Genomic DNA, 11,407 nt, shown 5'->3' with positions numbered 1-11,407 from the left:
GAGACGATGAAGAGTGGTTACGGGTGAATTGTCCTTATCACAAAGGAGACAAAACAACTCAAAAGAGTGTTATCTTTTACTTTAATACCAAATGTGGAGCATCACATCTGTTGAAGCTAATATCGTCTCCCGCACTCGAGAAAAAGGAAGAGAAGACTGAGAAGACGGCGTCGGAGGACTTCGCAGACTCCGACGAAAAGGATTTCAAAGACGACGAAGACTCACAGAAGAGTTCAAGTGACGAGAGTGTCTCGAACGATTCCGATGATATAGGAATGGCTACTGGTCATTCAGAGACAGATAAAATCTCGGGATTGAACTGCAGAGAACGAGACTTCTTCCAAAAACGATCGGACAGGCCTCTTAACTTCGACTCGGTGTTGACAAACTTACCACGCTTTGTCGCAGAGAACGAGAAGTTTGCCGTCTACAAACGCGAGAAGAAGAAAGGAAATAACGTCCCGACTTGGTTTGTCTTGTCAACCGCAGTCGACTTTGTCTCGTTACGACAGACCTTCCCCTTTGAGAGTTTATACACACAAACAACGGAAGAAGGAAGTACTACAAGTACTTTCGACGTCAATTTGTTACCTTTAAAGACGCAAATCGAGGCCATTCGACCAAAGTTTGTCCAACACCGCATTGACTTCTCGATGAAGAGACCCAATGTCTTTGAGTTTGCTTCGATAGAAGAGGAAATGCCTTTGGGACTAGCAATTCAGTTTTTAGCGCCAAGGAAGAGAGATATAGTGTGTGATATCATTGAATGGGCGGTGTTACATAACATACAACGCGTGAAAAGTGTCTGTTGGGAGTTGAAAAACAATCAAATTGGTGAAATCATATTCAAAATCCACAACGGGCAAGCCCAAATCATTCGAACAATTCAAAATGCGTTCAATCGATTTGGCTTTGAACAAATCAAGCTCGATGACATCAAGATATTCTGCTTAGAACAGACAACTAAGAAGCAAGAAGTCTTTATGAAATTCACTCTACACAAAAATGCCATCTGCGCTATTTCACTGTTAAAAGCAAGAAGTGGTATCGACTCGATGTTAGATAACTGCATGGAGTTGCACAAAGTAGTACTTTCTTATAAGAAAAGCCACGGCAGTGATACATTTGAAAACATCGACGAGGTCTTCACCAACTTCAAGAAGTACACGAACAGTGTCTCAAACCCCTGTCTTTGTGAGTTAGTGAAAGAAGTGAAAATCAGTGACGGCGTTGCTGATATCGCCAATGGGTTTGACATGAGTCTACTGATTCACTACGATAATCAAAATTATTAGTGAGGTTCATCTCTTGTTATTAATAGTGAGTAAAACAAAGAAACCAAATGTCTGAATTTCATTCCAAAGTGAACACAATGATTTTCACTGGTTCAAACTCGCGATAGGACTGGACGACATTTCCATTAGTGTTGTATGTTGGCCCACGACTAGTTTTACTATTGTTGAGTCCTCTTCTATTGATTAAGATGTTATGATCATTCCCTCCAAAAACAAAGAGAGCACCTGACGCTTGATGGAGATAAAACGCATTTGCGCTGTATTGTGGATTGATATGATACACTTTGGGGAGCACCACGTTCGACGTACTCAGTGAAAATATGAAGGCAGTGTATTGTAATTCCATTGATAATGAATAACAGAGTCATACAACACTCCTCCAAACTTCTGATAACCATTGTCGATCAAAAAATACAACTTCGAGCGCCCTAACACTTTGGATTCAAAGACGGAGTCGTTTAATCCCCAACCATCAACCTGACTATCAAAACAAACACCATTAAAACACGTTTGGCATATCCCAGCTAACGCAAAGAACTCTTCAACAGTGAGTCCACAAGGTTCATAGAACTTTTTTTCATAAGATCGACGTGATTCAAGACGTGAATTAATGTTAATCTGTCGTGTCTTTTCATTCATTTCGTCATTAAACTTCTTTGATCAATATAAGTCTGAGAGTGTCGGATTTCTTCTGTCTTTTTAACTTGATACTCTTGGGCATGTTTTCTGTCGTCTTCACTCGGGTTTGGGATTTTCGAGAGAAACTCTTGATATGCAGAGATGTTCGGGTATCCGAATATCGTGTAAAATAAAGCTCATTACTATTTTTTTTCGAATACTTCATATTTATTATTTTCAAATGCCTTCAACTGATTTTCCAATTGAAGATATAAGTACTTTGACTTCTAGACAAGTGGTTTTTTCCTTTGCATGACTTCGTTGAGTTTGTCTAAATGTGTTTCTATCTTCTCGACTCGTTCTTCAATACTTAAACTCGAGTCGTCATAAAAAGATGAATTGAAAGTTATCTTAGAAAGCAGTTGAAGTGTTTCCGACAGAGCAGCGCTTAATTCTGTTATTTGAGGAAGAGTGGCACTCAGCATACTTTATTTAATAGATATATTATAGTTTATCCAATACTGTACCAGTTCCATATTATTCTATTTCTATAAATACAACAAAAAATAAATGTACTAAAAATAAAGTATTAAAAATGTATTACTTAAAATGAGTTAGAATACTCCCAATAAAACATTCTCTCTTACTCTTCTGTGTTCATCAAGATATATTCCTTCAATCCCTCAACTGTGTCAAACGTCTTTTTACACGTTTTCGCTATTTCTCCTTTAATCGTGTCGTGACCTTTCCCATAGATAACTCCAATGCAGTCGACTCCACATTTCTTCGCCATTTGGAATCCTGGTGACAAGTCATCGATCATAGCAATGTCCTTCGCTTCCAAGTGGTATTTTTCCTTCAAATTTTCAATGGGGTATGTATATGGTTTACACATCTCTGGGTGTTCTCTCGAGTACCCGTAAATGACTTCCGGTTGAAAGTTATATCTCGCGTAGTTCCTTTCGATGTCGTCTTGTGTCGAGTGCGAGCAAACAGCGATGATCCCTCCTCTTCTTCTAAATTCCTTTAAGAACTCCAAGAACCCTGGAAACATATTCGGGGTAAATCTCCCTACAAATTCTTTCCACATGAAAAACTCAATTTTCTGTTCTTCTGGGGTGAGTTTCATGACTTCCTTTTGATACACTGAAATGTCCGAATGCCATAACATCTCATACCACCCTTCTAGTGTTAACATCTTAAAGTCTTTCGGCATCTTCTCTTCGCAGTATCTGACATACGCAGGGTAATGAACGGACGGCGTGCTGTCAAACGCGGTGTCATCGTGGTCTATCACAATCGCCTTATATCTAATCGACATCTCTTCTTTCTCAGTAACCCACCTTCCTTGATGAGTCATTGACTTAGGGTTTCGTTATTTCGTATACAAATAATTCTATTTTTGCAACTCCAATCATCAAATCCATTTAAGAAAAAATTGGGGCAGACCTTTCCCACCCTCACCCCGTTTACCAAAATAAAATATTTGCCGCAAGTGTTTTTTGAAGGGAGTCCACTTTTCAGCCACTGTTTGTGCGTCCCCATGTCACCCACTTTCCTTGTCCGTACTGTGTGGACGCGGATGTGATTCCCCCCGCTTGCGGGGGGTCAGGGGGGATCCGCGCCAAGGGAGGACTTGGAAAGTGGGTGAAACGGTGCACAAACAGACTGTTTGAGTGTGTCTTCAGAGCCTTCTTTTCAATGCTCCGTCTCACTCGGTTTCCACTAACTCGAGGTGAATTTTCGGCATTTCTTGATTTCGGGAACCAGACCTAATATTATCCAAAACGCCCATTTACTATAATTATAATTATAAAATTATAAAATATAGTAAATTAATTCTATATTTAGACGGGGTGAGGGTGGGAAAGGTCTACCCCGAAAAAATTATAAATTATAGTTCTTTTTAGTATAATTTAATTAATTTAAATTATAATAATAATAATTATTATTATAATTAAAAACAAGAAAGTATTTACTGATTCAATCAGAGTTTAATATCTTGGCTGTTGTTGGTCGTAGAAGTACGGTTGTTGTCCATAGTATTGTAAGTTGTTATTGTTGAAGTTATTGTTTCCTCTCTTCTGACATACAAAGAAGAGGAGTGTTGCAATCAGAACGGCGAGAACAGCAATGACAATCGGTCCCAATGCATTAGCACTCGTTTGGTTCATAGGCTTTCTGACGCTACTCTCTCCAACTTCTACTGACACCTTTAGATTCTCATTCCCGTCCAACACTTCAATTTCTCCTCTCACATTCTCCATTCCTCTGACCACAAACGTTGCTGTTCCTTCGCTTCTTGTTATCTCACGAATTTGTAATTTCCCACCGGTCAAGTCTCTCACAATGACATCTCCTTTCGCTCGGTAGATATCAAGTCGTGCTTCCGTTCCTGTTTTGATTCTCAGATTACCTGGTTTGGCAACAATACCAGCTCTAAATGGTAATACAACGACAGTCTGGACACTTCTTCCTGTGCCGTCCTTCCCCACAAATCTCAATTTGACATTCTCTGGGGCCTTCCCCGCATTCGTCGCGACAGCAACAACGCTGCAATACAATTTCCCTTCAATGACCTCAACACTCGCTTGCGCCCAAGCACTTTGGTCTATACTACAATAAGCGTTCAAGTTCAGATCAACACTCTTCGCTTGTGTAACAATACCAGCGTCAGCATACAAAGTCACTGGAATCAACACTCGACCAGCTCCAACCATACTTGGTTCCATTTGTGCGCTTTCCAGCGTGGATACAATAATTCGAGTCTGCGCAGGGGCAGCACTTGTTGTGCTCACAACAGTTCTTCCAATCGACTTCGCAACGGCTTTCCCATTGGAATCAATCGCGACGATGTTTTTAGCTTCGCTCGTCCACTTCGTCACATGCGTTGTTGTAAATTGTATTTGCGTACCAACTAACACAATTGGATTGATTGGGGAGACCGAGTGGTGAATGGTGACTCGGACTTCGTCTTGTAATCTGACTGCTTCAGTGCTTTTCACAACTAAAATAACTCTTCCAGGTTTCGCAGCAGTGACTTCAATAACACTCAAGTTCCCTGTTTGCACAACAGATGCCGATCCAGAGGGTATCATATCAAACTGCACCAATTTGTTATACGCCGGTCGCAACACTCTTCCTCTGTCTCCAATTTGAATCAACTCAAACTTCATAACTTCGCCTACAGAAATCCCAATCGAGTTTTCAATGGGCAGCAACTCGATGGCATGGATGCGGTGGACCTTCACGACATAACTCAGTGTCTCTCCAGTTTCTCTCTCGATCACATGAACCACAGCAGAACCCGGTGTGTTCGACGATTTGACTGATCCGCTTGCGTCCACTGAGACGATATGTGAACCCTCACAAATCTGGAAGGTGACTTCGGATGGGTCTCTGTTTGTCGTGATTTGTGTCGTCGAATGGACAGCCATATCAATGACATTTCGGCATCTTCCAGCACACAGTGATGAGAATGGGTCCACAACATGGATCAGGATACTTGCCGATAGTGACTTATAGGCCTCAGGAAGTCCTTTCTGGATATTCACAATCTTCACATTGACTCTTGTCTGTCCAGCTTTCTTTGCTAAGAGCAATACAGTGTGCGACATTTCTTCATTCGCAGAGATGTTCCCATTGAAGTACACTGATAATATTTCAAGTGGTAAGTCGTCTGTTGAGCTCCACGAAAAGTCCAATTGCGTTGCTGCAATCGACACCTGGACACCGTCCGCCTCGCCAATCACTCGAACTTTAGTTTGTCCACCAACTTCCAGCGAAGTTTGATGCGCGTCCATTCGCAATCCAGTCAAGTGTCTCACAATGACTTCACAGTTCTCTTTTCCTTTCTCCTTCTTTTCTCCCGTCAGTGACTCGATGAAGTTCACTCGACTTTCAATCAAACTTCTTCCTTTCAGTTCACCAACTACTTTGTCTCCGTTGAGTACCACAGCGTTCCCAGAGACTATAGAGTGTGTTACTGTCGATCTCAAAGGTGGTCCACCTCTGCATTTGATATCTTCTTGTGCAAGTGGAATCAAATTAATTTCCTTTGGCGTGCAAGTAAAGTGTTCGTAGATGATCAGACTTGTTGGCTTGGATTGTACGTTGTTAATAGTCACAATAAGAACAGACATACCGACAGTGGAACCACTGATTGTGTATTCTCTCACACTCTTCTTCTCTAAATAGACATTTGTGTTATCCGCCACAACATTGATGTTCATGTACTTATATTGGCTCTCATCAAACGGTTGCCCGTTGATATCAATCGCTTCAAACTTCAATACAGTGCTTTCCCCAACTTCAATTTGGTCGGTCATAACCAAGTTCACTCCATGCACATCGCTGACGGTCACAACTACTCGGGCTTCATCGCTCTTTCCAGTAAAGCAGACATCTGATGCAATAACATAGGTGTTTGTCTCATTCCGTGGTCTAATAACACAGGACGGTTCAGTTCCAAAGTGTTCTAAAGCAACAGCCAACGGAGAATCCGTCGTGAAGTTATAGAACCCACTTCCAGAAGCAGCAGTGAGTCGAACAAAGTTCTCCGGGTGATTAAAGATAGTGACCTTCTTTGGTGTTACCGAGACAACATCGACAATATTCATCGTAATCGTTCTGATCAATTTGTTGCTAATTTCAAGGCCTCTGCTGACTCCAATGGCATTGAAATACGATTTTTGATACTTCACGGCAGAGAGTCTCAACTCAACTTTGCCGACAAAGTCTCCAACAGATGCGTGGATCATCGAATGGTCGTCTAAATTGATTTGTTTACTGATAGCCACTTTCTTGCTGTCCGAAGTGCTCCAGACGTATTCCACAGACGACGAGTTGGTGTACATCCCGGTGGTCGTCGGTTTCACATAACCAACCAAATCCACCTCTTCGCCAACTCTCACAGTCATTTCGTTCGTCACACCATCACCTCCGGACACGGCTCTTTCCTTGCAAATCGATGGTATATTATTCACAACTTCCTTCCCAGCAAAGTCACTCTCAAAGACATCCTGTGTCGTCAACATCAAGACACTTGGCTCACTGCAAGTAAATTGGACCTTCGCAGATGACTTGATTGTGTACAAATGAGTCTTTCCATTCTTGTTACCAACAGTGATCGTAATCGTCGACTCTCCATATTCCTTGCACACGATCAGCAACTGATTGTTTCCTTTGTGGGTGACTTGCGCAATCGAGTTGGTGGTGGACATATTCGTGAAGTACAATCCTTTGTCCATGTACCATGGGAGAGGGCCTCCCTCAAATGACACTTTGAATCCGCTCGCCTTGACAATATGAGGCGCTCTTGTACTCTTCAGCACCAAACTTAATTTGTCAAACGCAAAGATCTGTATCTCAGCAATACCTTTCCCATACGTCGCAACCAATGTCGTCGTGCCAGACTTGATAGCTGTGATGTTGCACGCTCTTCCAGTCACATTCGACTTCATTTCAAAGATATCCGGCTGTGTTATCTTCCAGTTCACAGCAGCGCTCGAGCATTGGTCAAAGTAGTTACCATATGTATCTCGCGCTCTCGCAGAGAAGTTCAGTTGGTTCCCAACAAGCGCTTCGACAACTTCATTCACAATTTCTATCGCAACAACTTCTCGCGCCTCAACTTCAACAACGTCAAAGTTTTCGGAATTTCTTGAATCACTCACGGTGACGATCGCCGCACCAGCGTTCTTTGGGAATACAATCCCATCGTTTGTTACAGCAACAGACTCACCATCAACCGAGAAGACGTACTCTCCATGTCCCCCAATCGCCGTTATCTTACATCCCGCAGTTCCCGGAACAGCCAAATTCAACTTCTTAGGTGAAGCCACAACTTGTTGTGTAATTACAATGTCTTGCACACAACTGACTGACCCCGCTCTCACATTCATCCCATTTCCTTTCAAGAAAGAAGCCTCAATTTGAGCTCGACCGATTTTAGTCGCTTGCACAATGAATGAAGTGTACCCGGTGGTATACGAAATAATCTTAACTCCTCCTTTGGGCGTAATCTTATATTCAGCACTTTGAACATGTGATATCGAGTTGCCAAGATTGTCAACCAACTCCGGTTTTACCTCATACGTTCTCCCATTAATCCATTGCCAAGTTCCTCTTATCTCTTTCCAAACCAATCGGACTTTATTTGGTGTGACAACGTGGACGGTTCTTTTCTGAATAGACTCCGGCGTCCCAATGTACATCACTGAAATTGTGCCCTTTCCTATTTTCATAGCAGACGCAATGCCGTTTTGCTCAATCTGGAGGACATCTGGTGTGTACGTCTCCCATTTGTAATTAGAGTTTGGCATCATAATCTGTGTATCTATTTCACTTCTTTTCATTGTGAAGACAGTATACGGTATTTTCGTATTCGCCAACACATAGAGTTCTCTATCTGGCAACACCACTAACATCTGTAACACAGTGAGTACAACAGCAGAGTATTTTGTCGGTTGATGTGTTAACTGCGCCGTCATCTTCGCCTTTCCAAGCTCAAGACCCTTCACCAATACTTTTGATGTTAAGAGATTATAAGTTTCCATGTCTAATATAGTCTGTGATGCTCTCAGTCTCAATGTGTGTCCAGCAGTCGAAAATCGTTCTATTCTGACATAGTCTCCACCATTGCCTTTAGTGCCATTGACAGACTCAATTGACCACATGACTGGGATCCCTTCCAATGTTGAAAATTTGTTTCCGATCGTGTCGTATCCAGCAATTTCAAGGACTTCAAAGTCGTCTTTGTTCATGAGACGAGTTGTGGTGACGACAGAAATGGAGTCGATGTTGTCGATAGTGACTTCTGTCCGTAAGTTGACGTGTTGTGTGTCGTCTTGTGCGTATATCCAGAAGTTTTGTCTTCCTTTGTTCTCTGTATATGAAAGAGAGAGTGTGCACTGAGTTGAGCACGCCCCACCAATTGGACGTAACTTGACAATTGTCGGATTTGATGTTGTCCATTCGAAACAGCCATTAGTCGCCTCGATTGTGTAGTCGATTGAATGTTGTTTTGTTGGGTATGGTAAAAGAACGGACGGAACATTCATACTACTCGTGTGAGACGTTACGAGTGAAAAAAGAAGAACACACAATGCGATGTTCATGTCTGAACTTTTTAGTTCTATTGTCTAGTTTATCTTTTTAAAAGTAATAAAGGGTTTTCTAAACTTTCTGAGAAGATAAAAAAGAGGAAACCCTTTGAGTTTGTTTTGAAATCAAAGGAAATGTGAAGCGTTTACTATTTTCAGCTGTTAAAAAATAAGTTTGTCAGATATGGTAATTTATATTATATATTCATATTACTATAGTAAATTATAATTCTTATTTCGTAATAAAATTATCATTTTATTAAAATAGTTTGGGTTTGTTTTGAAATAGTTATTTTTAATTATAAGTTTTTTAATTGATTAAAAAAAATTAACTTTATGAAAAGTGAAAAATAAAACATCTAAATATTTCAAGTTTTTTTATTTCTTAATTTGTATATAAGATTGTCAATGATTATTTAATTAAAGAAAAAATAATTGAAATTCCCAAAAAAGAGAAAAATTAACAAGATTTGAAATTTTAATTAAAATAATAAAAAATTGAATTTTTTAGTTATTTTTTTCTTTGAACAATAACATTTTGTAAAACAAAATTATATTTGAATATTCTAAATTAATGTTAATAGATTGTGTCATAATGTTTTTATAGTATTATTGATGTTTTTTTAAACATATACAAATTTATATTAAGATAAACTCCATATTATATAAAGCTATTCCAGCATAAAAAATTTCATTTTTAAATTGAATCAGTCAAATCTATTATATTATTTAAATTTGTTTTATATTCTTTTTGTACAGTCCCTCAAGCTAGCCTTATGGGAAAAGCTTGCCTTCTGGAAATGTTTTTCATTAATTCTAGTTTATTCGTAATTTTAAAATAACAAAAATATAGTATATTTTGAATGTGTTATTTATAACTTGTTTAATCCATGCGCTTGCCTTATGGGATTTTATTTTTGGAATTTACCACTTCATCGTTGTTTTTGGCTAATCTACTGGAACTTCATTTCCCAATTCTTCAAGTTCCATCATGGTAAAAGGTCTTCTAATACCATTGTTGTCAAAAAGCGGCATTGATAATATTTCTAGGTCATATTTTAAAACGAATTTGCTGTTCGTTGTTCCAAAATCTAAATAGCTACTAAAATTATGCTATTGGAAATCAGGTGATAGTCTAATATTAAGCTGTAGTTGTCTTTTTTGTGGCAAATCTAAAGGCAATCCGATATTAAGTTGTGGTGAATTTTGAAGTTGGTTATATATTCGAAACCCGACCTCGAAAGTCGGTTGTAATGTATTGTTGATCTTCGTCCACAAGTCTTTTGCGTCGACAACAGTTTGTTCATTGGCTATAATGGCAGTTGTCATGACGACATTTTCGCATGGTGGCGTCAGTTTGTCAATTATGACATCACTCAAAATTGGAATCACCAATTTATGAACCAAAGAGGCATGTTTAATATCAACGTACACTTTTATAGAGTGGTCTTTTATGATAGATACATAATCTGCTCTAGTAAAAGAATCAATTATATTCTCAGAAGTCGTCTTTTGATATATCGAACGAAGTACTTTAGAAATCTGGCTTGTAACTCTGGCTCCCCATTGTGCTCTTTCCTTTTCTATTGCTTTCGTAGAAATGGGATCCTCAAGAGACTTAATCCATTCAGAAAACAAACAACACAGTTCATCATTTTCTTCGTGACATTCGGTTCCTGCCGTTTGATTGGTTGTTGGTATTTGTAGTCTTTTAAATGTTGTGAATATGGGAACTTGTGTTGTTGCATTCTTTTTTACAATTCCAAACAAACACAAATCAAGTGGTTGAGTGAGATGACTACTATGTGGAACTAAAAAATGTATGTGGACGTGGTTACATTTAAATATTTCAATCAAATCACTATCAAAATGAGCTTTAAAATTATCCATGATTATCACCGCCCATGTTGTTTCGTTGAGTTTCAACTTTTTACGTTTTTCAACGATATACTTCAACACGCTGTCATACATCCAACTACAAAATATAAACCTGTTAACAAATCCCGTGTTGGTAAAATAAATCTTGACTTTGGGGTAATTTAAACAAATGTCTTCTCCAATGTACTTGTTTGGAATTACTATTGCAGGAGAACAGAATTTAACCGAAGCGGATATACACGCTATAACAGTACTTCGTTTTGATGAACGTGAAATTCCAACCTTCGTTGTTGTCGTTTTATCATCAACAAAAACTCGTACTTTTTGAGAGTCAGTCCATTCATTAAATCCTATTTCATCGATATTATAAAACAACGCAGGATGTGTTCCATTCCATTCTGAAATTTTAATGTAATTATCCAACAAGTCTTTTGGGTTGCATTCCAACCTTTTTAACTCTTCTGGTCTAGCCATAGTGGTTGTTTTGTGGTGAAATTGTTTAACATGATTCAC

The 11,407-nt window shown here is 39.3% G+C and overlaps 4 protein-coding genes across 4 annotated transcripts; 1 reads left to right on the top strand and 3 right to left on the bottom strand.

The window, feature by feature from the left end:
• Window positions 1-47: 47 nt before the first annotated feature.
• Window positions 48-1,295, top strand: EIN_254310 (Hypothetical protein; the record flags this gene model as incomplete). Its single annotated transcript, XM_004261820.1, has 1 exon — window positions 48-1,295. A coding segment is annotated over one exon (1,248 nt), but the record flags the coding sequence as incomplete, so codon positions are not given.
• A 309-nt stretch (window positions 1,296-1,604) lies between these two features.
• On the bottom strand, window positions 1,605-1,934 carry EIN_254300 (hypothetical protein; the record flags this gene model as incomplete). The annotated part of the gene is made up of 1 exon (XM_004261819.1): window positions 1,605-1,934. The coding sequence occupies one exon, from the start codon at window positions 1,932-1,934 to the stop codon at window positions 1,605-1,607; it is 330 nt and encodes a 109-aa protein (XP_004261867.1).
• Window positions 1,935-2,556: 622 nt separating this feature from the next.
• Window positions 2,557-3,273, bottom strand: EIN_254290 (hypothetical protein; the record flags this gene model as incomplete). Its single annotated transcript, XM_004261818.1, has 1 exon — window positions 2,557-3,273. The coding sequence occupies one exon, from the start codon at window positions 3,271-3,273 to the stop codon at window positions 2,557-2,559; it is 717 nt and encodes a 238-aa protein (XP_004261866.1).
• A 634-nt stretch (window positions 3,274-3,907) lies between these two features.
• Window positions 3,908-9,031, bottom strand: EIN_254280 (hypothetical protein; the record flags this gene model as incomplete). The annotated part of the gene is made up of 1 exon (XM_004261817.1): window positions 3,908-9,031. The coding sequence occupies one exon, from the start codon at window positions 9,029-9,031 to the stop codon at window positions 3,908-3,910; it is 5,124 nt and encodes a 1,707-aa protein (XP_004261865.1).
• Between the last annotated feature and the right edge of the window lie 2,376 nt (window positions 9,032-11,407).

The sequence above is a fragment of the Entamoeba invadens genome (assembly GCF_000330505.1).
Source record: "Entamoeba invadens IP1 unplaced genomic scaffold scaff_1105074726103, whole genome shotgun sequence".
NCBI lineage: Eukaryota > Evosea > Mastigamoebida > Endamoebidae > Entamoeba > Entamoeba invadens.
This window is presented reverse-complemented; position numbering and strand designations above follow the sequence as displayed.